Here is a 27931-nt window from a genome sequence, read left to right as displayed (position 1 = left end):
CATAGTCAATTTTCTCTAGCTCAGAATAGAATAACTTGGAATCGGAGAGTGCCTTTGAGGCGAAGTAAATAGGCAGTTGTTTTCGCCGACCTTCGATTGTTCTTTCCACCACCAGGGCTGCGCTAACAGCTGTTTGTGAAGCGGATGTATAGAGCAGAAGAGTTTCTTCGGGGTTGGGTGAGGTCATCTTGGTCAGGTTTTCCAAGTAATTTTTTAATTCTCTGAATGCTTTCTTCTGTTCTTCTCCCCACTCAAACTTGTTGGAGCTTCGGAGAGTTTTGAAGAATGAAAAGCTTCGATCTGTTGAACGAGGGATAAATCTGTTCAATGCTGCGATTCTGCCTGTCAGTTTCTGCACGTCTTTTACGGATTGTGGCTCTTCTATGTTTTGGAGTGCTCTAACTTTGTCTGGGTTTGCCTCTATGCCTTTTGTTGAAACAAGGCAACCGAGGACTTTGCCTTTGTCTACTCCAAAGACGCATTTTTTAGGGTTTAAACTGAGGTTTGCCTTCAGAAGGTTCGCGAAGGTTTCGGCCAGGTCTGTCACATGTTTCTTCCTTTCTGCACTAGTGACCACTATGTCGTCGACATAGGCCAGCATATTTCTTCTGAGTTGAGGGCCCAGAACTTTTGAGGACATTCGTGAGAATGACTGTCCGGCGTTTTTCAAACCTTCGGGCATCCTGACGAAACAGTATGTTCCGAAAGGGGTTGTGAAACTAGTTTTTTCTTCGTCTTCTCTCTTCGTCCAGATTTGATGGTACCCGGAGAAGCAGTCTAAGAGTGACATTAGTTGGCTGTTTGATGCATCATCAACAACTTTGTCAATTCTTGGTAAGGGGAAATCGTCCTTCGGACAGGCTTTGTTCAGATCAGTGAAATCTATGCACATTCTCCATTTACCATTTTTCTTCTTTACTGGCACAGTGTTGGCCAGCCAAGTGGGATACTTTACTTCTCTTATGACCTTCGCATCGAGAAGCCTTTGCACTTCTCTTTTCACAGCCTCGACTTTGTCATCAGACATCTTGCGGAGCTTCTGCTTTTTGGGCTTTATCTTTGGATCAATGTCCAGTTTGTGTTCTATGATTTCTCGGCTGACGCCGTGAAGGTCGCTGGCTGACCAAGCGAAGACATCTTTGTTTTTGTTTAGGAACTCCAAGAGTTCACATTCTTCTTCTGATTCGAGGGCCGCACTTTTTTTTACTTTGCACTCTTGCTGGAAGGTTTCTTCTTTGTCCCTTTTTGGCTCTTGGAGTGGCGGGGTTTTTTGTCAGCTTCGACCAAATGAACATTTCTTTGTCCGGGAGCGACACCCCATTCGATGTCTCTGGCTAATTACTGATTGCCTCGGGCTGTAATCACTCCTTTAATCGCAGGCATTTTCATGCACAAGTAGAGTTGATGGACGATTGCCTCAAACTTGTTGATGAGGCCACGAACGAAGATTGCATTATATGGGTAGTTCATTTCTACAACATCGAAGGTGACGGGTTCAGTTCTTGGGTTTGAGAGATCCCCGAAGGATACTGGAAGGGTTATCTTTCCAAGGGCGTTCACTCGTTTGCCCCCGAAGCCAATGAGCGGGACATCCGCTGGCTGCAGAAGGTTGCGATCGATGTTCATGCGGTCGAAGGTGCTTGAAAAGATGATATCTGCGGAGCTTCCCGTGTCGACCAAAATTTTTCCGATGGTCCAGCCTTGTATATTGGCTTCGATGACTAATGCATCTGTATGGAGAAAGCTGAGCAGGTTTACATCTTCTTCAGAAAACACTATGGGCATGTGAGACCATTGCATTTTCTGGACAGGTCCATCCACCATGATGGAATGAACCTGTCGAAAGTAGTTTCTTCTTTGTTTGTTGTTCTCGAATTCTAGGGATGACCCTCCGGATATTGGCATTATCATGCCGAAGGTTGGTAGTGCTGCAGGCTGGGCACTTTGGTTAGTTTGGTTTTCCTGCTTGAGTGGGGGCCTCGCAGAGGTGGGGGCAGCTCTTCTTCAGTTGCTTGAGCTGTGGGCGGGGGAGGCAGCCTTGGTTGGTTTTGCTGCAGAGGTTGCCAGTTGATCGGATATGGATTGTAGCCGAAGGTTGGCATTGTTTGGAAAGGAGGGTTAAAAGTTGGTTGCGGAGGTTGGAATTGTTGTGTTTGCTGGGCAGGCCAGCTGGTATGCGCTACGAGTTTGGCATTCTTTTCAGCTTCCATTCTTTCAAGTGTCCTTTTCTTTTCAGGGCACTGGTAAGTTCTGTGGCCATCATCTTCCCCATGAAAGTGACAGTATAGTTTCTTCGGGCCCTGCGGAGGTCTGCGGCCTCGGCCTCTCCCTTTTCCGCGGCCCCTGTTGGACCTGCCCCTTTGGTGGTGTTCTTTGGAGCTATTGTTGTCTTGCTCCTTCGGAGGTTGTGTGGGTGGTGGGATTATGTAAGGATCAAATTCTTCCGGTTGATCCGTATCTTGCGAAGGTTCGACAGGGAGTATGTACTGGTTTTGCTGATTGGTGTTTGTTTGATTGTTTTGTTGCCGGCTCAGCTGTTGCCTCATTAACTTTCTTTGTTCGACCCTTCGCTTGTGATCTGCTTCGGACTTTGCATATTTCTCCACCTCCGCATATAATTTTGACAGACTTCTTTGTGGCTCTCTGTCGAGGTGGGATTCCAGTTGGCTTGGGAGGAGGCCTTCGATGAATTTTGCTATTGCATCTTTCTCAGAGAAGTTTGGAGTTTGTGCTTTTTTTTGCACAAATCTCTGAAGGTACTCGGGTAGTGGTTCTCTGTCCATCTGTATGCAGCTGAATTGTTGTAAGGTGTTGATGGATAGCCTTTTGAAGACTTGAAAGTCTTGTTTGAGTTTTTCCTTTAGTTGCACCCAACTTTGAATTGAGAGGGGTTGAATGTAGGAGTACCGGTTTGCAACTGGGCCTTCGCATGCCATGACGAAGGACTTTGCCATGATGGGATCATCTCTGCCAGTTGAGGCAATTGTAGCTTTGTAAGTCATTATAAATTGTGCGGGATCGATTGATCCATCATATTTTAGGAGTTGGACTGGCTTGTAGCCGTATGGCCAGGATGTTCGCTGCAAGGCAATTGACAGCGGTGATGTTGGGTCGAATGGAGGATTTGGTTGGAATTGTTGATCTTGGTGTATATGGTTTGCTTGGCGAAGGTCTTGACCTTCGTGGGACCTGCATGTTCCGGCTGCTGTGTGTGTGTTCGGTAGCTCTTGCAGTTGCCCGACTTCTTCTTGCATTTTCTGGATTTCTGCTTGCATTTCTGCGACTTTGCGCTTGGCTTCAGCTAGTTTCTGGGCTTGCTCAGCTGCCCTCTTTCTGGTTGCCAGTTGATTAGCTAGGTGAGCTTTCTTCATTTCTAGAGTGTGAAGCTCAAGGTTGAGTTCATTGTGCAGGCTTTGTTCAAGTTGGTCATCTTCGAGCTGGGAGGGGCTGTTTTGAATTTCAGCTTCGGCTGTTATTGCTGCTGCTACTGCTTCCTTTGTTGTTGCTGAGGCTGCTGCTGCCTTTTTGCTTACTGCTGAAGCTGCTGCTGCTTTTTTGCCTGCTGCGGCTGCCTTCTTTGCCTCGATAGCACGTTCTGCTTGGATGTGTTTCTCCTTCTCGATCAATTGAGTGGATGTTAGTTCATTAGGTGAGGATTGTCCGATGGGGACTTCGTGAAGGTTAGGACCTTCGGCATCTGAAGCGCCTGAGTTGGTGGTTTTCTTTCTTTGTGGAGCCATCGTAAGGTAATTTTCGAGCTAAGAACACGGGTGGACGCGTCTGTTGGGATCTCTGGCTCGATCGCCAGACAGGAAAGGAAAAAGTAAACTTTGGATGATAAGGGAATCACTGAGGAATAACTTGCACAATCGTAATTGCACTATAATTCGCCAAGTGTTCAGCCCCCGTACAATGTTGGCTGGGAGGGGGTATTTATACCCCCAACCTTATTACTACATTCCAAGAATGCCCCTCCAATTCCTCCGGAGGTCACTAGATTACAACGGGGGTATTCAGTAATTTTACAAAGTAGGACAGTCCGAATTGGACACTCCTACCCGGATCACATGCTTCATGCCGCTCGGTGACCTTCGGTGATGACCTTTGCTGGGCCTCGCGGAGCTTCGCCTCCGTCGTTCTTCACCTTCGCGTCGCCCACCACGTCCCGAAGGTTCTGGACATCACCATCTAGGCCTTCGGTGACGGCTTTTGCCAGGCTTCGCGGAGCTTCGCCTCCGTCGTTCATCAGCTCCACGTTGCCTCCCCGCCCTGAAGGTTCTGGACGTCACCTTCGGGCATCGGACATTGACGAGTTCCATGGGCCTCCGACATCTGGGATTGGTCGTCCTCCCTGCTTTTCACAAACCAAATGGGGAGAAATGACCCTTGATGGTTAGTGAGTGCACGACCTTCGGCGGACCTTCGGGTCTCACCACCTTCGCCAGGGGGCGATCCCCAACACTACTCCTGGGTCTAAACAGAGGAGGATTGAGTTATTAACCTTTGAGACTTGAAGAAGATCCACTGAAATTTGATGTAGCTAGCCGGTGGATGGGGTGGCGCGGCCCCCACGGCTCACAGATCCGCATGGCGGCGGATGCGGAAGTGCGTCCCCGCACGGCCTGCAGCCCCACAAGCCGGCAGATATGGAGGCGGTAGGGGTGGTAATGGGCCATGGCCCTATTGGCCTCTTCACAGCCCAACAAGGCTCTTAAATTATTTAGTTCAAAATTGGATAAGATTAGAGGCCGGCCCTTTTAGGACCCGGCCCTTAGATTTTCTAGTTCAAAATTTTGGACCCTTTACCACCCCTAGGCGCAACTATGTACAGCACGCAGCCCCCCACTCGAGAGAATGCAGTGGCATAGCCCTGCAGAGGCCCTGCACAGCCATGGGATAGCCCTGCAGAGGCCCTGCATAGCCCTGCAGAGGCCCTGCACTGTCATATATATTTATGTGAAAGCAACTATATCATATATGTTAAGTCAAAATAGGTACTTAACAAGCGTACGCTATAAAAGCCTATAAAATAGATAAATTTGCTATTTAAGCACTTAATTTATCATATTGAGTTCAAAATTTGTTATATTAGTGTGTCAAATGTGTTTTAGTGTGTATAGTATTATACAAATGTATATATATGCATATATTTAATATTTAAGCACTTAATTTATCGTATTGAGTTCAAAATTTATAACTATTGTAACTATAAAAAATGAAAAATAATGATTTAAGCACTTAATTTGTAAGAAAAAAATACTATTGTAACTATAAAAATTAATAGTTTTATATTGTTTCAATTGTGTTTTCTGTGCAAACTATTATATAAATGCATAAAAATTAAAATATAAGTTATTTCATACACCATATATTACATCAATCACTTGGTTACATGAACATGAAAGTATAACATAATGATTACACATCATTGTTTAATGGAACGTTGACAACTTTTCTTTTTACGAATGTCCCTTGATCATGATCGAGGCGTAAGTAAGGAGCGTCCTCTTTGGACAACAGGATGCTAGGGTCAACATCGACAGAGAATGGAGGACGGTTGTAAAATTGATCAAAGTCTTCTGACTTGTCCGAAATGTCTTCAACTCCAACAATTTTTCTTTTTCCTGGAAGAACTATGTGGCGTTTTGGCTCGTCGTCGGACTTGCCTTGATTTTTCTTAAGTTTGCTTGACATGTCCTTCACATAGAAAACCTGCATCACATCCTTGACGAGGACAAATGGTTCGTCTTTATATCCAATCTTTTTGAAGTCCACTATTGTCATTCCATACTATTCAAGCAATCAAACATGCTTTCCTTCTCTTTGCTGAGAGTGTAGCTAGCAGGACATAAGTAGTGCTGTCCATTTTCTCTCTTCTCAAGACGTAGGTCTTCTTGTTGTTTTGTTTCTTTCAAATCATGTCTTGCTTCTAGTGTATCTTTTGACTGCCCATACGTACCAAGGAATCCTAGCAGGTTCACGTAAAGATTCTTCATCAAGTACATCACATTGATTGCGTTGCGGACCTCCAGGACATCCCAATATGGGAGCTCCCATAGTATGGACTTCTTCTTCCACATTGGGGCATGGCCGTTTTCATCATTCGGAACTTGTTTGCTTCCACGGCCCTTTTCAAACACGACATGGACATCCTTCACCATCGAGAAAACACGCTTCCCGTTTCGGAATATAGGCTTAGCACGAGTTTCTGGTTCCCCTTTGAAATATTTTCCTTTTCTTCTTAAGGGGTGGTTGAGGGGAAGGAATCGACGATGACCCATGTACACGACCTTCCTACAATTTTTTAGATACAAGCTGTCGGTTTCTTCTAGACAATGAGTGCATGCCTGGTATCCCTTATTTGACTATCCGGACAGATTGCTAAGTGCAGGCCAATCGTTGATGGTAACAAAAAGCAATGCTCGTAGGTCAAAATTCTCCTGTTTGTACTCGTCTCAAACACGTACACCTTCCTCCTTCCACAGCAGCAAAAGTTCATCAACCAACGATCTTAGGTACACGTCAATATCATTGCCTGGTTGTTTTGGGCCTTGGATAAGCACCGGCATCATCATGTACTTCCGCTTCATGCATAGCCAAGAAGGAAGATTGAACATACAGAGGGTCACATGCCATGTACTGTGACTGCTGCCCCACTCGCCGAATGGATTCATTCCGTTCGTACTTAAACCGAACCTTATGTTCCTTAGGTCGTTATCAAAATCTGGGAAATCTCTATCCACGTTTCTCCACTGGGACCCATCTGCAGGGTGTCTCAGCATCTGATATTGCTTACGCTCTTCTTTGTGCCACCGCATCAATTTAGCATTGGATTTATTTCTGAAAAAGCGCTTCAAACGTGGTATTACTGGAAAATACCACATCACCTTAGCGGGAACTTTTTTCTTGACGGGCTCCCCGTCGACCTCACCAGGATCATTTTGCCTGATCTTGTACCATTTTGCATCACAGACAGGACAAGCATCCAGTTTCTCATATTCTTCGCCTCGATAGAGAATACAATCATTAGGACATGTGTGAATTTTCTGTACCTCCAATCCAAGAGGGCAAACAACCTTCTTTGCTTCGTATGTTGTAGAGGGCAGTTTATTTCCCTCTGGAAGCATGTTCTTTACGATTCCAAGTAGCTCCTCAAATCCCTTATCGGTGATACCATTAGCTGCCTTCCACTGCACCATTTCAAGTGTGGTACCCAACTTTTTAAGCCCCTGCTTGCAATCTGGATACAATATTTTTTTGTGATCCTCCAACATCTTCTCAAACTTCTTTGACTCCTTTAAAGTTTCACAGTCTCTTTGTGAATCCACTAGAACCTGATCTAATTCATCGGGTGGTTGGTCTTCTGCTGCATTTTCTCCAGTCTCGTCCATTTCTTCAGCATCGTCCATGGGTTCATCTTCAAAGGCTCCCGCTTCATATAGATGAGCCCAGTCTGCAATATTATGATCATCATCTTCTTCACCATCTTGCATCACAACTCCAGGTTCACCGTGCTTGGTCCAAAGAGTATAGTTATCCATGAAACCCTTTTCATAAATGTGGGCATGTAGAGTGCTCCTCTTAGAGTATTCCTTTTTATTTTGGCAAACGCGGCACGGACAACACATAAAACCTTTCGATGACTTGTGGGCCTCCGCCGCATCGAGAAAAGACTTTAGACCATTAATCCACGCCATGGTGCGCCGGTCGCCGTACATCCATTGTCGGTCCATCGATCTACAATTTTGAATTAAGTAACAACATTATTTTACTTGTATTCATATCATTTAAATTGGCACATAACATAATGAAATACAAAAGCCATTTTTGCGAATTTAACATTGAAATACAAAATTAATAAAAATCCAAATTAATAAATACATGTTTCAAAGGCTTTGTTTCAGGGTCACTTCCTCTAAAACCATCAAGGATTTCATTATTGGGACCAAGACCGTACTCCTTCATCGCGTCCTCATATATACCGCACCGCATTGTGGATATCGATTCTAACCCCAAATATCAGAGTTTTCACCGAAGGATCAAGGTTAACGACATATTCATGATCCGAAACATACATTTTTTAAACTTCTCAATGGTTTCCATATGAGCCCCAATAAATACATCATTAGAGTGCCAAAATAATGCAACTAAATGCATAACAAATACCAAACGATGCATTCCACAACACATACATAGATTCCACAACACATACACATTTTATTCCACAACACATACATTCCACAACGACCACACCACCGGTGCCACTCCCTCCAGCTGCTGAAGCCATATTTTACTGGAAAACACTATTATTTTTTACAACATTATAAATTCTTACAATTACAATAAAATCTGAATAAATTAATTAAAATAAATCACATTAATTTGCAAATTGATTGAAAAAACTCTTACAATTACAATGTAAATATGTACATCATTATATCCTCATATTCGAATTGCACAGGCACTTACAATGAAGTCTGAAATGTAATGAAATTAGAGTTGCTATTGAGGTATTAATCATCATTGTGTGCCGTGCTATGTCACAGCTCTCTCTAAGCCCTTATTCTTCGTCGGTCTTGACCTCACCCTATCTACATAATGAAGGGTCTAAAAAGAGCTGTGACAGAGCAGGCACAATGTGACTAATGCCCCAATAGCAACACTACTTCGTTTACATTTCACACTTGCTGGTAAGTGTCTTTGAACTACAATGCAAAATCACATTAATTCTCAATCAAAAAAACATGAATAAGTTAATTGAGAGAAATCTCTAATTAATTGAAATAAATCTCTATAACTCCTAATTATTTTGACACCCTTCAGTTCCGGTAGAACACTCTTTTCAATATCCAGAAACCATCTAGAAGAAAAAAACTTTATTTCGGAAAATGTATATGTCGGTAACCTCGACCCTGCGGTGATGACAATGCCTTTCGGAGGGACACGGTGCGGTATAAGGATGTCACCAATCGGCCAGTCGCAGCACCAACATTTTCGGTTAATAAGAACACAGCACTTGGCACAGGCAGCGTGCTCGTTGATATGCTCTCAGTGCACCAACAGCCACGCTGACTGCGTCAAATGCTGTCTTCGTATCAATCGGAAGTGCTGGTGATGCGACCAACCGATTCGCGACGTTCATATAGCGCATAGTGTTTCCCCGAAAGGTAGTGTCATCACTATTGGATGGAGATTAACGACGTATACTTGTTTCGAAATAAAGATTTTTTTAGCTTATAGGTAGTTTCAATGTGAGCCTGTGTAAATACATTACTAGAGTGTCAAAATAATCAATTCATAATAAAAAAATCTATTATAATTCTTTCATTAGTTCATTATAAAAAATTAACTATCCACATTATGGTTATATCTACTACAATCACATGTTTTGTCTACACTCATTCTAAAAATTTCTACTATCCACATGCTCATCTGAATCTAAAAATAAAAAATATGCTACGGTCATTTGTAATATATAGAAAATGATTGAAAAATATGTCTATAAATTTTTCATATTCAACCTAGCCAATAAACCTACTCCCACATTCAAGTCATCGGTTCTATATATCTCAAATCATTGCATAAATCAAAGAAATCATACTCATCCTCACTATTTCTAAAAGTCACAAATTTCTCTAACTATAGAGCATAAAACGAAGAATAAAGACCATCAATGAAGAGAGGATGAAGTTGCAAACCTTTGGCGTACTTGGATAACTAGAACACTCACTAAAACTAGAACAAATGGTGGCAACTCTCTAAGGGAAGAACAACCCCGAGCTCGAGCTTCTCTGGTGAAATGGCACTGGCTCGGGCTCGGGGAGGCTCCAACCGGTACTAACGCACCACATTTAGTACCGGCTGGAGCCACCAGCCGGTACTAAATTTCCTCGCGGCAGTTTAGTACCGGCTGGTGGTTCCAGCTGGTACTAAACTGTCACTAGCTGTCGGTGGCGAATGTCAGAGCCTGTCGGTGGCGGACTTTAGTACCAGCTGGAGCCACCAGCCGGTACTAATAGGTTCCCAGGGCCACTGTTCCTTTGGCCCGGTACTAAATTTGCACGTTAGTACCGGCCGAAGCCGTGACCGGTACTAACGGCCGCGGACGAATGTGCGTTTTTCCAGTAGTGATACACACACATCCTACCCTTATTAGCACCTCCAAAACAATATGGTGGTAGACTTCCAGATTGACAAAGCCACCACATACATCGCTATTGACGGACACATCACCTACTGAAAACATCGATTATTCCTATAATAAAAATAGAAAAACATCGATATCGTATACAGTTCTATTTTTCATACACTATAATCAAATCTAAACTCCTAATAGGTAAAACAAGGCAAGATGGATAAAACTAGCTTGCCAAGAACAAATTATGATGATTGCCAAGAACAAAACTCCTAATACTCCGTTGACTTCGTAATGTATGCCTGTGTGGCCTTGGGAGTATCCATATCCAAGTCCATATGATGATTGCTGTATATGTTCATTAGGAGTATACTTCAAATAATGTTAAGTGTAACTTTAATTTTAGAAGAAAATATCAATCTATATAGAGCACCTAAGCTGGATTTGCGTGTTTCAAAGATACACATATAATTACAGACTGGTTTATTGCTCCTTTTGTATTGATAGATTGGGATATATTCATTGGTCCATGAGAGGAATTGTGGAAAGAACATACTACCTCTGTCCCAAAATATATGATTAAAGTCAAACATTTTCATCTTTGAGCAGTAATATCTTCAAAATAATTACTTTTAAATAGAAAATGTTAAATGTTGTGATAGTTAGTTTCATTATGAATAAATCGATACACTTTTATGTTGTCATTTTTTATAATTTTTTATCATCTACGGTCAAAGTTAAAATATTTGACTTGGAGAGAACCTAAAAATAGCTATATTTTAGGTCAGAGGTAGTACATTGCAAAATGGAGGGAATAATAGTGTAAAAATAGCTATATTCTGGGCAGAGGTAGTATATTGCAAAATGGAGGGAATAATATAGGAACCTACGGGAGGGAGACGGCTGTCACGACTTGTGACATTTGCAAGGGACAAGTTGAAAGAGACAATACTAGACCCTCTCTCCATCTTGCGGCCCCATTGCATTTATAACGGGAAATCTCTAATAACGTGGCGCTTGCCTGCTCCAAGTGGCCGGCTATACCAAGACTGTGCTCGGCTCTTGCTTTTGGAAATGTTAAGGACGCTTGGTGTTGCTCTCATACAGTGACTAAAAGGGTCCATTTCCAGAGATACTATGCGGCAGGGCTACAACCACATTGATAATAGTACGTAAGGCATATTCTTGAAACTATTTCTAATCATCTTGATGATCCAGGCACCGAACAGATGAGCCGGCCCACAAGCTCTGGCGCGCTCGGCTATGCCTCTCGAATGTAGGCAAGGAAGAGGACAAGGAAAGTTCATGCGGGGGGGCCGTCAAATCCGTCGAGGGCGGTTACTTGTAAGTGCGGAGAGGAAGGACGCTGCCATGGAGCTTGAGACCAGGTACCCCCGCTGCTTGATGTCAAATGTAGAGGCGAGGTCGGGCTCTCTGCGTTCGTCATACTCTATTTTTATTCTCTAAAAAAATATTTCATTCTGATCATTGAGATTCTTTACTCTATATGAAGTTTTCCCGCACTCGTCATACTCTATTTCTCAACCTCTATACCAACTATCGGCAATGGACCCCATGTGTCAGTTTTTTTTTGTCCTTTTTCACCCCTCCTCCCACCGACGCCCCCTCCCTTCCTCCCTCCCTCCCTCCCTCCCATTTTCTCTCTCTCTCTACCCCACGCCTCCTCCTGCTCCCTCCCGGTGCCCTCACTCCCCTAGGCCCTCCCGACGATGGAGCCGAGGACGGACGGCGGCGAGTAGCGGGCGGCGGTGGGGCTCTTGCGCGAGGACCAAGCCTCGCGGCACGTGGAGGTCGGCGCGCGTGCGGGGCAGCAGTGGGCGGTGTGGGCGAGGGCTGCGCGTGACACTATGCTGCCCTGCGCTCCTCCTCTCCCTCGGTCCCTCCCCATTCTCTCTCCCCCTCCCTCCATCTGTCTATCCCCGGTAGTGGAAGGGACGGAGATGGAGCTGCGCCAGTCAGATCCGGTGCCAGCGAGCCATGACCAGGCAGCGGGGGAGCGGAATTTTGACACCTGCGCAGAGGCCGCGACGGTCAGTGATGGGGTGGATCGGGTTGGACTCGCGAAGCCGGGCTCGGCTACGGCGGCGGTGGCCACGAGGGCGAGGACAGCGACAGAGGAGCAGGCGGCGGCGGGCCATCTCGCTGGCAGGGTCGGGCTACCCTGCTCCCTCCGCCCCCATTCCCTACGCGGCAGGCGGGCGGGCGGCCAGAGCGGAGCGCGACAGCCAGAATGCAATGGGGCAGTGGTGGCGGCACGCGCGCGGCGGCGGAGGCGGGTGCGGGAGGAGACGGGAGAGCAATAGCCGGCGGCGAGCCCCACGCAACGTCGCCGCGTAGCGGACGGCCGCTACCGCCCTAGATTTGGCGTGTGGAGCTCTGTCCGCAATGATAGTGCTCGGGATAGCGATTCCCGCTGCAGCAAAAAAAAAACGCTAAACGCGTATGCTCACACAAGACAGCCTTAGAAGGTCGGTGGTGGATCTGCGCGGCCGGAGCGCTCACACAAGACGTACGACAATAATGGTCTTGGGGAGGGGTGAAGGGACTGGCTGGAGCTAGTTTGATTTTATCTCGGTTTTTAAATTTTGAGAAGGAGGCAGTATCACCAATAGATTACTTATTCCCTCCCCTAATATTAAAAACTATCCCATTAGTAATGGAAGATGCTTCAGCAGATTACCAATTACATCTATCCCCAATACTAAAGTATTTTTGGTGATTAATTACCAAAATGTACCTCCCTCCTACTCAAATGTAGGTGAACTCCTTCATTTACCCTCTCTTTTGAGTAATATGCTATAATAATAATTACTAAAAATATAAAAAATATTATTGGTGATGAAGAGAGAAAATATATAGAGTACTTCTTCCATTCTGAAATGTAAGGTATTTTGCTCTGTTCTAAGTCAAAGTAGTCTAAATTTGATCAAATTTATAAAAAGGAGTATTAGCATATAATGCATCAATAAGTAAATATGTTATGAGTAATATGTTGAAGATGTTGTACCTTTATTCTTTATGGTATGAGTAAATTGTGGAGCTTTTTTATTTGTCATGGCAATCAAGATTTGGAGGCTGACGCAGACAGCAGCTCGATCCGGTCCACCCTAGCACGTTGCCAGAGCAATGCAGCCAGCCCTGTCCTGGTCATACATCAATGCAAATTTAATCATAATTCTAGCGTTAGTAATTTCTGCACGTGCGTGAGTGTATTATCCATTTGAGCCAGCCGGGACCACCTGCAGGTTCATGAAGGCGCACATCTGATGGTGCGTGTGCCCGCCGATGATCATTTCATCAAATTTCTAATGGATGGCAAGAAGAGAAATATAAAGATAGAAAATTAATACCGTTCGTGGAAGTTCATATAAAGTATGCATGAGCTGCTATGCTCTAAGATAAACTATAGCAAACAGATCAATAGTTATTTCCTCTTATAACCATGAGGATTTTTTTAAAAACCAGGTTGCATTGCCCGGCTTCTTGTTTAGTTTTTTTTCTCATATTTTCAGCTAATTATTATTTTTTAAAAAAAAACTAATTGTTCTTTGAACAGTGGGCTACATACTTGTCGACAACGAATTCGTGTGTGTAATAATTTCATCAAGATTAACCACCGTCTAGTCTCTCATGGCCCATGGGCAATCCATATAGGTGTGAGTGTGTGCTCTTGAGTGTTTATATCCCTATTGTGTTTTCTAAGAGAATGAGAATAACACCATAATCACAAAACGACATACCACACAGCACTAGCATGTGACCGTTTTGGCAAGTCGTGTTCATCGATAGACACGGGAATTCTCTTGTCATGGTGTGTGCGACTGCGAGGTATCAATATAGCACAGTGCCACACATTAAAATAAGACCAATTTATCCTCAAGCGGGAATAATTGTGTTTTTCGCTTGGGAAAACCGAATCATTTTTCTGTGAATATATGTTGGATTATAATTAATTTGATCTTTTTAAATGCTAGGTCTGTTTCATTTGTCTTTTTTTTAACATAATTTCATTTGTCTTCTTCTCTGTTGCTGTTCAAGTATTTATGACCTTGTACATGTCAGGCTGTGGCTCGCTGCCTCGCTAGCCGCTAGGCCAGCTTCTTGCTGTGTCGCTTTTGCTGACAGAAAGGTACGTGGTCTCCGTCCACTCTGCAGACGTCGCTATCGATATGCGTTGTCGAAGCCTCAAAGCGGGTCGGCTGTGAACCGTATCTTTGGGGGGTTTTCTTCCACTTTCGCGGCTTTAATATACATGTCCAAAGAGTGGGGGAAGCTACACTATTAGTGCTTTTTACAATGATCAAACCCAATCCTGAAAAGTTGTATAATTACAGTAAGACAGGATGGCACTGGAAGAAAAAGGGGAAAACCTTTTAATCCTTTTTTCTAAAGTTGCATGGCCTGCTTGAGATACAAGTACCCGGATTTTGATTGAATTGGCAAGTCCAACGATCTTAGCCTCACACAAATGCGGCTGTAGTACTAAGGTTATGTGGGTGTTAGAAGCCACACACATTTGCCTCGTGCAACAGATGTAGTAAACAAGTAGCTGTCTAGCTCATGTAGTTGTATGAACGAGTGAAGCCGGCATAAATATGGGGACAAAGGTCCACCGTTCCATATCTGTGAAACTCGAAAGGCCTAAAAGGAGTAACGTGGCGTCTATGAGTTCATATGTTTCGAATAAGCTCGTGCCTCACTCGTTCACATCCGACGCCACACATGGCATCTCAATCATCTATGTTTGTTTGCATATATAGCGCCTGTGTGATTCATCACTACAACATTTTTTAATATTTTCTAGTTTTTGTTTGTGAATGGCCCGCCAAATGCATTTAACTCTAATTAATACAACTCTTGTATTTAGTAAAAAAAACGACGGGGTAGCAAGAACAAACATGACCAGAATGCGACAAAACAAAAATCTGGCCCATGCAGGTCTCGAACCTGCGACCTTCGCGTTATTAGCACGACGCTCTAACCAACTGAGCTAATAGGCCTTTGTTGGACGTGACGTTTTGAAGATAAGTTATCGTCTCTCTAAACTTTATTGGATAATTATTTGATTACCAGGTTCCACACTTGCCATTTTTCTGTAGCATATATAAACCGAGATTGTGTTCATGTCCTTAGCAAAAACCATTGCGGGCTTTTGGCGCTAGTTTCAGGAAATACAATTTGAATGGGTAGAAAATCTGTAGTTTGAGAAACAGTCGTATTGCGCTCTCTTTTGGCGCGGCAATATCGCGTCAGCCTAGAAGAGGAGCGCGATATATAATCGCTTGTCAACTGACGTTATTTTCTCGCTGTCTAGATTGCTTCTCGAACGACCAAATAGTTCGCCCGAAAACTTGCCTCCAAAAATCAACTAATTTTGATCTATGCTTAACCAAATGATGAACTCGGAATCGCTGGGACAGGCGTCCAGTGAACCAGATGTTCCCCTGAATGATATATGATTGTGACATCTCGCATCAAAGACCTATTTTCCGAAATTTTCGCACCACAATGCGTCCACCTCGTAGCAACCATCACCCCATTACACCATGTCAACATCTTCGTTCCCATCATCAATGTCCAAAGTGAGATGCTCGTCCTAGAGCGTTCTAACTTCTAAGGACCTGTCACGATATGCTATGTTGCTTGGCCGTCCAATCCCAAAATCTAGATTTCGAGCATGTGCGCTTATCCTCAGGATGTGCACCACGCCCACCCGCTTGTGGCTGAGCGGATGAGTCTACTTGGGTTCTTAACTTATCACCCTGCCTTTTCTTTTTATATATTAATGTAACATAAAGAAAATAAGGCCCTGTTTAATTCCAAAAAAAATTCTACAGTACCCGTCACATCGAATGTTCAGACATATGCATGGAGCATTAAATGCAATTGAAAAAATAACTAATTATATGGTCTAACTAATTAGCACGAGATGAATCTTTTAAGTCTAATTAGTCTATAATTGGACATCATTTGTCAAGTAACAACGAAATGTGCTACAGTACCAAAATTCACAACTTTTTGCCAACTAAACAAGACCCAAGACTACGACAATCGGAGGCTATATCAATCTTTACCGTTTCTCATCATGATTAGACCCATCATACCCCTCACGAAGGTCCGACTTATCAGGCTAAAGGTTTAACGAAAGAGGATGTAGACCCATAAAATTGATAGAAAAAAAAATATTTCCACCAAAATTCTAATACTTTTTACACCAAGCACTTTCATCTACCCACCTCTTGTACCCACATATTGCTTTTCTTTGCACACAGTTTACTTTCCTTTGCACATGCATTCACTCATAATTCACATCATTATTTATTTTGAAAGGATAATAATTAACATTATTATTTTATTGAAGATAAAGAAAGACGTTTTATCTTTGGAAGAAAAATAAATAGCATCATTACTTGATGAAAGGAAAATTAAAGCATATCCACTAGTCCAGGCAAACAAAAAGAAATTAAAAAAAGAACAAGTAAAAATGCACCATACGCCGGCACCACCAACACACCTCGTCAAGGTACATAGCCAGACGCCACTATGCCCAAAAACCAGACGCCACTAGGCCTAAAAACCATGAAGCCTGATTGCCTGAAACACGTTGTCTATAAACGACAACGCCAAGATGTACCACAGTTGTCATGGTACCATGGCACAGATTATCCAAAACCTGAATACGTTGTCCTCTCAACGGGAGATCCAAATTCAGTAAATTATCTAGAACATAGCCAAAATTAAGCACATTGCTCCAATCCGAATTGATCCAGGTAATGCGCAAAATAAGAGGTGGACCAGCTTAACACAGGCCAGGTAACTGAATGGTACAACACCAAACTGAATTCATTCTAAAACAAACTTTGCCAATCAATATAAAGTACTGGCACACAGGCATACAACAGTTATCCCCGCTAATGACATTATGATACAACTTGAGCTAGGTACGAGGGCATGGTATGATAGCAATTATGTGCAACTCCAAGGGTTGGTTCCTTTCAGCTGTATACAAAGCCTGAAATAGTTGCTTACCTTTTGTATTTCCTGCACCATCATGAGTTAACAAGATTCCTACTGCAGATGTCAAGGAGCTCATGCTTGATAAGGTTACCAAGTCCTGTAAACTTCTAGCATCTAGATAAAATACATTGTCAACCTGCAAAACGTTGGGGGTGTCTTCACCCCGTGAACTGCTTCCTGTGACTAAAACTGATACCTTCAGTTAGGTAGACTTTAGCATACAGTTCAGCCAACATGACAAGTGCATAACCACCATTAAATCAGCAACACTTATTTAAGCATCAGAACAACACATGCATGAGACTGAGAGGTCAAAAGGTTCAATACGATCAGGAGATTTCCTAGTGCATTTCAAGATCATTGTGATATAAATCAATCCAATCTACGTTCCAAGCTATCTACAGTTAAGCTCTTAGCTATTCACACAAAGTACATAAAATATATAACCAATTAAAAATTTTGTACTTCAAAGCATCAGTTGAAATACATAAATGTCTTTCTATGCTATAGTATATTTCAAACTCATTTGAGTATCATAAAGATGTTGCAAGTTGCAGTGGTGCAATTGTCTTGTGAAATATTGGCCAACAGGTAACAGGATTGGTATATGTGGTCTCAGGTACTACTTTCAAGAATGGCATGTGGTTCTAGTGTTACTTTTAAGGATGGCAGTCACACATACCACTGAGAAGTAACCTGCATCTCAAAGAATGGCAAGTAACACCTCCCTAGTTTTTTTTTTTCAAGCAGCATCTTCCTGGCTTTAGGGTGGCACATGGTAAACAAGTATTTCAATTTCAACAAAAGCCGCTAAACTGAAGCAGGTCTCAAACAAGTAAATACACGCAATCTCAAATGCGACCTTCATCAATACATAGGTTTGGAAATTTATGGTAGGGCTACAAACACAGGCCCGGTGGAAGATATAAGTAATGTAGTGTGAGGAAAATCAATGGTCTATGGCATCCAGACAGGTCCTCTTAAGCAAAGCTTCCAGGATGGGCAATACTCTTGGTCATCTGGTTTGGGAAGGGGCTCCAATAAGCAGGCTCCGAACTTCATTGTCTTGGCTGTTTTTAGTGCGGGAGGGGAGCAGGCGGGCAAAGGTGAAAAGAACAGGTCCATCAGAAGATAGCTGAGCTGGGTTAAATGTGTTAAAAAGGCAGCAAAGCATTAAGGCAAGCAAGGCACGATCACATAATCATTCTTACAAGTCAAGACAAAATTGAAGAACCATACCTGTTTTATTCAACAAATCTAGATCCTAATAACCATGACGCTTTCCATAGGGAAGAGAACTATGACCAGACAACCTGAGGTACGTTATTTGTCAATTACAAGGAGCTGAGTGAGCACAATGTTCAATAAAAGATAAATGAAAAGTTGCTGTACTCAATTATGTATCAAATTTAATTTTTATTACTGATGGATTAAAAAATGGCTATCCTTACCCACTGCTGGTTGAGCGGCCACTGTACCCACTGTAAGCCACATATCCACCTCCAGGTGCCTAGAGAAGGTTTAGTTGATAGTGGGAATGAAAAAACTTGATTAGTAAGCTGCCAACAGGCATAGCAAAGAATACAGCATGTCATATGTTAATATGTTATACCTGGGAGCTGCTATAACTTCCATAGCTGTCAGAAGGAATCATATCATCTGATGCACGGAAACTACTTGAATATAGAAAATGCCCAACAGGCTTAGTGTCTCTGCTTAGATACTTTGGTTCATCAGAAACACCAGCAGGCAAAGGATGATAAGGGATCACAGGTGGAAATGCAGATAAAGCACCCTCTCTTTCAAAGAAATTGGCTTTCAGCCTTGTAGCTATTTGCACAAGAGCATGTCTTGCAACATCAAGCCCTCCACTGATCTGGTGCACAGGAAAAATATGATGAAAAGTTTCTATAGCACAACTGCACAAGAGACTCAAACAAATGAAGAACATCAGAAAGTCCAAACTGATACCTGAACCATCTCTTCATCTTCTGCTGCTACCTTTGGAACATTTTCCTTTGAAAGAATGCGTATCGTTGCTCTTGTTGTTCTCCGTATCTCAGTAATGATTGAACCACCTTTGCCAATTAGGCACCCAATACGTGATGTAGACACCAACAAGCGTGTTGTGTATGATGGCTCTGCTGATTCTGCATCACTTTTCTCACTGCACCTAGGCTGCAAACGAACTGCAGCATCAATTGTTGGAGAGACAGGATCTTCAAAGAACTGCATGAAAAAAAAACATCTGGTCAGGAAACACAACAAAGAATAAGTAAGGAGGCGCAATAAAAGCACAACAATAGGAGGAACGAGGAAGAGATCACCTCTTTTGCAGAAACTGTAATTATGCAATCATCTTCAGCACCTGAATTGGAGCTATCCACTTTAATAAAAGCCCCAGATTCCTGCCTAATCTGTTTGATAATTCCACCACCCTTCCCAATAACACCTCCCACATTCACAGCAGCACAAAGTAAACGCAAGCTAAACTCCTTTGCAGCGCTCTCATCCCTCCGAGGTATAGAGGGCCAATCTCCTGCCACATCACCTTTGTATCCTCCAAAAGCAGGAATTACAGGAGTAATCCCAACAACAGGTGCAGTGGAGGAACTACCAAGGTGGGAGCTCCCTGCATAAGGTTGGGTCAAGCTGGATGCAAGAAGATGCTGTGACTTAGATGGGTTGTCATGGAGGCGAGATGACACTTGACGAAGAGCCCTTCTGACAACTACAGCATCCCCGGATATCTGGTGTCCAAAATATTGGAAGCATTGTCAGTAAATATTAACTAATTGCACAGACAGCAGAGCTTAGAATTCCATTACATCTTTCAAGTTTTGATGACAATTAAATGCTGTAGGCATTTAACAAAGCTACATAAACCACCAATATTACGCAAAAACTAAAGTTAGACAGTAGACACAGACAAGCCTATATAGTACAACTTGTTTGGGTAATGCAGGAATTGACATGGGCCACCAACCTGGAGGAGTTCATCACCATTAATGGCACATGATGGGATATGATCATTACTAAGCACACGTATTTGCGCACCAGTCTCACTGCGGATTCCTTGGATGATATGCCCACCTTTTCCAATAATGCATCCAATCTGGTCTGATGGCACAAGCAAACGAACAGTAACTTGAGGTACAACTTCTTCACTGTCTTCATTCCCAGGACCCTCATCAGAAGCAAGCCTCTCATGAACTCTAAAGAGAGCATCCTGAGCAGAGCAAACCTTATCTTCAGCATCATCAATAGTATTAGTTTCCCTGCTTGAGCTAAATATTGTGATAACTCGCTCTTCACACCCAGGAACACTCTCGCCAATCCTAATCTTAGCTTGAGTCTCGGTCCTCAACTGCTTTGCAATCTCTCCACCACGGCCAATGATACTCCCAATTTTTCTAGAGGAGCAGAGGTAGCGATACACAGTATCATCGGGACCAGGAGCATAGGAATCATCACCAGGATTTCTTCTCTTACCACCTCCATTTTCAGCATAATCAGAGTGCCGTTTTCCATGACTGTTTCGGTGTCCAGCCATTATCTGGGAGCAGAGATAAAAGAGTCAGCAACACAGACTATTGCCTCAAGTAGATGCAAACTTGAATACCAAACAAGAACACCACTAATAGCAGTGCATGTGATGCGGTACCAATATAACCATCTTTTGCATATACTGGGTAATCTTTTTGCACATCAAATTCCTCATGAAACATCTGAACTGCAAATTCCGTTATTCCCATCCAACAGGGAAAAGATGTGACCTTTCTTAAGTTAGGCATACATTAATTGCTCCTTTCAAGTGTATAGTACCCAGGCTAGCTCTAGTCCTCTGGAGTTAAGAATGTTCATAAATTCCGTTATCGCTAGGTTTAAAATTTTGCATATTTTAGTGCCAGAGAACAGATATTTTTATGACAAGGTAGCATTACTCCTGGGAATGGATCAAAGTCCATATCCAAATAAAGAGAATCCAAGGAAGATCCAAACATTAATAATCCATATCCAGTTTAGTCCAATTTAAATTGAAAAAAAAATCCAATCCAATCCAATCCACCGGTGAAATGTCCAAGTCCATATGGATGATCCAAACCAAATCGCAGCAGCTCTATTTCCACGCTCAAGAAGAGCAGCCGCGCGTCTTCTACCTCTGTCTGTTAGCTTGTCGCTGGGGCTGTGCACGTGGGGGTTGGAGGCAGTTTCCGACAGGCTGAGCCAGCAGCACGACGGCAACAGGTGCTGGCGCGCGGCAGGGGCTGAACCCACAAGGTGGCGGTGCATCCCGTTGGAGCTGCACGTATGCCGCAGCCCTCCATCCCTGCGTGCTCGTGCTCCTATTCGCAAAATTGATCTGTGGCGGAGGACGTGGGGGATTGGGAGCAACTCCGACCAGACTGAGCCAGCAGCATGACGGCGCCGGCGGCCGGCGCTTGCTGACCCGTGGCAGGATCTGGGCCCACAGGGTGGCGGCGCATCCTGTAGGAGCTGCAAGCCGCAGCCCTCAATCCCTGCATGCTGCGTGCGGCGGCATGCAGCTACGTGGGTCAACGAGCGTCCGGTGCTGGTCAGACGCCGCTGCCGCGAGCAAAGCTCGGGGCACCCCGCCGCCGCAGCCGCGCGGGGAGGTCGCAATGTTCCTGCTGCCATGCCCCGTCCTCTGGATAGGATAGGTTAGAAATCCAACATGAATTGGATTATCCTATTTTTTATATCCAACAATATTTGGATCTAAATTAAATGGATGTCCATATCCAACTAGATCCAAATCCAATAAAATCCATTGTTAAAATCCAATTGGATATTGGACATTGTCATATCCAATCCCAGGAGTAGGTAGCATATTTTCTCTCTCTTTTTTAATCCAAAACCTAACCAAAGCGGCCAAAGACGCAAATTCAACGGGGTCAAACAAATGCTGGCATGCATCTGCATAATCAAACTCTAGACCGAGTCCTCCCTGCAGAAACTAAACCTGGCCCCAGCGGGGGCACATCCCTCGGACAAGAAATCCCCAAATAATTTAACCTAAAGTTAACCTCTTTCGGACACATCTACGCTTCTGACCCAAGAGCCCTAACCAACTTGAAGACGACGGCTTGGCAAGACAAGAAACGAAAGGCTCTAGCACACGGATCTGGGCGGCGCGGACGCCGCACTAGGGCCCGGGCGGGCGGGGATTCGCAGGGGCATGCCCGCGAGGTGGGAGTGGCGGGGCGAGGGGCACTGACCTTGGGCCGACGGACTCAGCAAACTCTAGGCGCTAGGGGGACCTGCGACAGCTGCGCGAGAAAGACGAAGCGGTTGGGACGATGGATGGAGCCGGACCAGCGGCGGCGAGGGATCGAGGAGAACAGGGGAGGAAGGAAGCCGATGGACATGGAGGAATAATATACGACGGCATTTATTGGAGCTGGATCTTGGGGCGGATACGCTGTGCACGCTGAGTGGGCCGAGCCGAGCCGCGCCGACGCGACCCGAGTCAAGTCAAGGGGCCCAAAAGCCCACGCCCTTGAAGACTTTGTGATCCATTTTAAGTCCTTTTAGCGGACGTCAAGATTTTTTTTTAGTTTGCAAGAAATTGACTTATTTTCGAAAAAAATTTAGATTAATTATCGAGTGCGCTATGATTTTGCGATCCACTTTAAATTTTTAATGGACGTTCAGAGTTTTGTAAGTTTGAAGAAATTATTGAGAAATTGGTTTGTTTTCTAAAGTTATTTAAATTAATTATCAAGTGTGCTAATCAAATAAATATTTTTGTGTGTTGCGATCGAAATTTCCTAGGACATAAACATGCAGAGAAAAAGGAAGCAGTGACTAGTGAGAGATGACATTGGTTGGAAGAGAAAAAATGAGATCTCTAGATTAGATAAGTAGAGAGTTTATGGATACATACAAAGGTTAATAAGAAACTTACATTATCAAAATATTGTCAAGGTTAGAAAATGCATTTTCCTTTTCTTAAATCTTCAGTGAATACCGTATATCTGCTTCAAACTAGCCATATATGCCCGTGCGTTGCTACGGTCAAAATTATTTAAACATGGTGAATGTGATTAATAAGCAAAATTGTGATCCGAACAATAGCCACCGCATCTTTAATCTCCACTGTTCTGTCGCACCTTGTCGCTCTCTCTAGTGTTAATTTGATAAGGATTGGAGTATTGTATAAACTTTAGTTTGATATGGCACGAGCCGGACCTGACCATATATGGGATGTACACACGTGATGTGCTCCATGTCTGTTAATGTGTGTCGATGGACGGACGACACAAGCATTATTTGATCGAAAAGTAGTCTAATTATTTTGTTTGGCTCATAATTTAGGCTTATTTCAACTCATGTAACTTAGTCCTAACGCGTATAATCCCAAATCCATCATCCCCAATTTCTTATGGACTCTATGTCTCTACATGACTGATGTGGTATGCTCCATGTCATGTGTTTATGGACGGACGACACAAACATTATCTTATTTTTATTGAAAAAGTAATCTAATTTATTTGCTTGGCTCAAATTTAGGCTTATTTCAACTCATGTAACTTAGCCTTACCAACGCGCATCCCAAATCTATTCCCAATTGCTTATGCACTCTACGTCTCTACATGACCGCCAGTCCGCTGCACAACGCAAAAACACCTCTCCTCGGCAGCATCTCCTTCCTGTTTTCACCGAGCAATATAGAACTATAGGAGGCAATAACATCTCCTCGATGCTCATCAGCAAGCAGGAAGACACTTTCCTATGACACAGCCAATTCTTCTTTTTTTCACGAGCCGCTGCCGCTGCTAGGCAATGTCGTGCAGCAGATGAAAGGACTAAGGTTGCAGGGGGTGGGCCTCCACCGCTGTGTTAGTGTTATCGCCATAAATTAACAGGGTTAATTAATGAGCCGAGAGTGAGTTGTGCTTAATGAAGGGATTGAAGGAGGCTTACGAATCGGCTCTTGCATGAGCATTTGGGCCACATGGGCCATGTATCTTTAAATTTAGTTCAAGATTAGAGATAGAGTCCGATCGGGGTAAGATAGGATTAGATTGTTTCCCAAGTCTCCGGACTATAAATATGTACCCTATGATATTCGTAAAGAGAGATAGCGTCATCACGTCTCGCAAACAACAATTCTCGGCGCACCGCCACCCCTAATTCTAGGGTTTCATCCAAGTAAGCGTCATGCTGCCCTGATCGCTTCTCGTGATCAGGGCAGCGTTGTTCTTGCTTTTACCTTGGTATTACTCGTACTGAAACGTTTTTTTATGGCGAGTAATGCTAGTTATCCTGATGCTTGTAGCATGGCTTTTAGTAGATTCATCGTGCTTTTATTGCTTACCATCTACGAATATCATGTTGTTTCTGTAAAGTCACATTTCAATCTTATGCTAATTCTTGTTGCATAGAGTTAGTTGCACGGAAACAACACCCTGCTTCTTTTCTATCTAGTAGATCTAATCTGTTACGGTTTGTTCTTATACTTAAGAATTGGCGTAATATCTGTTAGATTAGGCCTTGCAAACGGGTTGGATGATCCGGTGATGTAGTAGATGCTTTATTTTAGCCTTGATAGGGATTGTTCCGGGAATCGGCTCTTGCTAGTTCTTAGGCCTCTGTTTTAGATTATGGTTTAGTTATCTGTTACGTTCGTTAGGCCCAATCACGTGTAGGATGTTCCGATCTAGCAGTGAAGCTTTTACCGTTGTGGGTTAGATTAGTTAGATTTAATTGAAGCAGCTTTACAGTTATTTGCTTTATTTATCAATATCCGGATGCAAGCAGATCCAATCTAACACCGGGACTCAATCGGCTCTTTAAAGCCGATGCAAGAGTCGTCCCGGGGAGCCGACCACGGCTCAGACTTATGTTTCCATGTGTTTGTGTATGCAGGCAAATCGTTGCAAGCACATTCGCACCTTCCTGATCGGGTATAGGTCAGGTGGCACGCCCTGCGTCTTCATAAGCCGCGGCGTGTGCTAGAATTGCGGGCCGTTGACGAGAGAGCAGTGCCTGCCAGCGCCCCGGCGACCTCCCGGCTCTTCGTGTTGCCTGTCGCTACTCGCCGGTGGGTTTTGACCGACAACACATTCTGGCACGCCCAGTGGGACCTTCATCAACAACAACGCCCGCCGCAGAGATGACAGGAGCTCAAGACCAAGCACCGGTTCCGCCGGTCACCAAGCCTGTCATGTATGAAGAGCTGACTCCAGAACACAAGCAAAAGTACGATGAGGTCAAAGCTCAGTTCGAAACCGATCTCATCGGCTCTTTCGAGAGGACCCGCAACCACGGCATCAGGTGGAAGGGGTTCTCACCAGAGGGCGCTCTTTACAACGTTGATCTGTCTGTGCCGTCAGAGGAGCGCACCAGAGCCTTACGCTAGGAGATGAACTACATGGTGGCTCACGCGCTTCATCGGCACTCAGAGAGCCTGGTGAACGAGCTTGAGCGCGTGGCACATCGCGTTGTCCAGGAGGTGATCAAGAACCAGTACTCCTCGTCAGGACCAATCTTGGGGAGTCACAGGGGAGAGGCCTCGCTCCAGTCCAGGCCGCCATTGCCATATTCACTCGCAGCAGCAGGACAGCAAAGCTCGCCGATCTATGTCGTCTACAAGATCGGCGGTGACCCTGGAGAAGGACAATTCCTGAGCGAGCCGCCCAAAGAGATCCCACACGGCTACACGTGCGTGTACATACCTGACAATATCAACCCAACACGCACGGGGCAGCTGGTGGGTATAGCAGCTTCAGGAGCAGACGCAGAGAAGCAGACATGGTTGGCAAAGTACGCTACCGGGCTGAGTGCTGAGCCCTCGGCCCCAGGAGTTATTAGTGTGGAGCAGGTCAGTGCAATACTGAGGGATCAGTTTGGCATCCTGCCCAAGAGAAAGGTGATCGGCTATTCCAAGCCGTATCCGAGTGACTATGATTTGATCCCGTTGCCACCCAAGTATCGGCTTCCGGAGTTCACCATATTCAGCGGATCAGAAGGAGCCAGCTCCATAGAACATGTAAGCCGATACATGACGCAACTTGGGATGATCTCAGTATCGGATCCTCTGATGGTCCATTTTTTTTCCCAGTCTCTCACAGGTTCAGCTTTTGGATGGTACACATCACTGCCTCCAGATTCGATCCGGACTTGGAGGCAGCTGGAAGAACAGTTTCACACCCAGTATCATTCAGAGGCTGCCGAAGCCGGAATTGCTGACCTCGCCCAAGTCAGGCAGAAGCGAGGGGAAACTGTCTCAGAGTATGTACAGCGCTTCAGAGAGGTCAAGAACTGATGTTACTCATCGCGCATCATAGAGAAGGAGGCAGTTGATTTGGCTGTTCTGGGACTCACTAAGCCGATCAAGGATCTGGGTTTTCAGTTGGAATTTTCCTCGCTGGCACATATGGTGCAGAAGCTCACGGCGTATGAACACTATCATCCGGACCTGTACCAGAAAAAATTCAAGTGCCATGTAAACATGGCCCTAAGCAGGTGATTCCGATGATTCTGGCGAGGAACAAGAAGTGACTGTGGCAGACTGGACCCAGGGGGCAAACCCCGTCCCGTGCAAGTGAGTCAGACAGCAGGGGCTTGTGAAGGGCTTTGACTTTGACGTGGCCAAGGCAGAGCAGATATTCGATCTACTGCTCAAGGAAAAGCAGTTGAAGCTCCCAGAGAATCACAAGCTGCCGACGGCACAAGAGCTGCAGGGAAGGTTGTACTGCAAGTGGCACCACTCGTTCACCCACGCCACGAACGACTGCAAGGAGCTGCGTCGGCAGATCCAATCGGCTATCGAGCAGGGCCAATTAATTCTGGCCCAACACACAATGAAAGTGGACAGCCAACCATTCCCACAAGCTAATATGGTAGAGCTGTCGGATCTTGGACCTGAGGGCCAGAATTTGGCGTTTCAGATCAACATGGCGGGACCCGTGCGCCGCCGTGACGAGCAGAGGAAAGAGGCCACTTCTGGCAAATGGCCCCAGGATGAACACGAGCTGGAACAGCAACATGTGACTGAGGAGCAAGTGCGTCACATCCGCAATCAGCTCCCAGCTTCTAATCGGCTTCTGGAAAAGTACCAGTACCAGTACAAGTTGCGCCGCCGATACGAATCGGAAGAGGATGAGTACGAGCACCGCATAGGGAGGACACTGGGGAGACGCCAGGCTATACGCGACCACTGGCATTGCCCGTTCTTCAGGTACTGTTGGAATTCCGGCATGAGCCGATTGCCTACTATAGATGATTGCTTGGAGTGCAGGCCTCGGGGACGCCAGCAGGACGAAACATCGGTGTTCCAGTGCTTAAGGCCCAGAACACGTCACGATGACCGTGTGAGGCGGCCATTCAGGGATGATCTCGAGCCAGAGGAAGAAGACAAGTACCACCGTCCACGATGGTGTCCTGACGGGCTTAGCAGATCACAGAAGCGCAGAGTGCAGCGCCTACGCAATCTCGAGGAAGCGGAAGCAAGGTACCTTGATGTGCTGAGGAAAGCGCGTCCAGATCTCGCGGAGCAAGCCAGGCACCTGCGAAGGGTGGAAAGGCGCCCTTCAAGGAAGGAGGGGCGCCCCAAGCAGCCAAGAGCCGATGACAAGCCATCGGCTGATGTGAACATGGTGTTCGTGCTCCCGTCGAAGTTTCGGGCACCCCAACCAGAGGAATTGGCCATCGTGCAGCTGGATCTCGGCCCGCAGCCGATCATCTTCGAGAAGCCCAAGGAGAAAAGCTACAAGCACCTGAAGGGATTGC

The 27931-nt window shown here is 44.8% G+C and overlaps 1 protein-coding gene and 1 non-coding gene across 4 annotated transcripts; both read right to left on the bottom strand.

Annotated features, from left to right (window-relative positions):
* Positions 1 to 15082: 15082 nt before the first annotated feature.
* On the bottom strand, positions 15083 to 15156 carry TRNAI-AAU. Its single transcript has one exon. It is a non-coding gene; the product is annotated as a tRNA-Ile (tRNA).
* A 1814-nt stretch (positions 15157 to 16970) lies between these two features.
* LOC120652213 (KH domain-containing protein At4g18375-like) lies at positions 16971 to 22577 on the bottom strand. Of its 3 annotated transcripts, none has more exons than XM_039929976.1 (8): positions 22414 to 22577; positions 20160 to 20729; positions 19501 to 19923; positions 19145 to 19402; positions 18786 to 19049; positions 18625 to 18683; positions 18413 to 18486; positions 16971 to 18313 (listed from the first exon to the last, which is right to left on the bottom strand). In XM_039929976.1, the coding sequence occupies exons 2-7, from the start codon at positions 20724 to 20726 to the stop codon at positions 18438 to 18440; spliced, it is 1620 nt and encodes a 539-aa protein (XP_039785910.1). In that variant the 5' UTR covers positions 20727 to 20729; positions 22414 to 22577; the 3' UTR covers positions 16971 to 18313; positions 18413 to 18437. The 3 variants fall into 3 exon arrangements, with proteins under 3 accessions (XP_039785910.1, XP_039785909.1, XP_039785908.1); XM_039929975.1 differs by having other exon boundaries at positions 16971 to 18308; XM_039929974.1 differs by having other exon boundaries at positions 16971 to 18243.
* Between the last annotated feature and the right edge of the window lie 5354 nt (positions 22578 to 27931).

This window comes from Panicum virgatum, chromosome 9K (genome assembly GCF_016808335.1).
Source record: "Panicum virgatum strain AP13 chromosome 9K, P.virgatum_v5, whole genome shotgun sequence".
NCBI lineage: Eukaryota > Viridiplantae > Streptophyta > Magnoliopsida > Poales > Poaceae > Panicum > Panicum virgatum.
Note: the sequence above shows the minus strand (reverse complement) of the source record. Positions and strands in the feature narration are given on the sequence as shown.

Excerpts from the sequence above, each read along its gene's own strand:
- LOC120652213 (XM_039929976.1), bottom strand. The coding sequence starts at position 20,726 with ATGGCTGGACACCGAAACAGTCATGGAAAACGGCACTCTGATTATGCT. Across the intron at positions 19,403-19,500 it reads TTACAGTTTCTGCAAAAGAG|TTCTTTGAAGATCCTGTCTC; the intron begins GTGATCTCTTCC and ends TTTTTCATGCAG. Across the intron at positions 18,487-18,624 it reads GGCCGCTCAACCAGCAGTGG|GTTGTCTGGTCATAGTTCTC; the intron begins GTAAGGATAGCC and ends AACGTACCTCAG.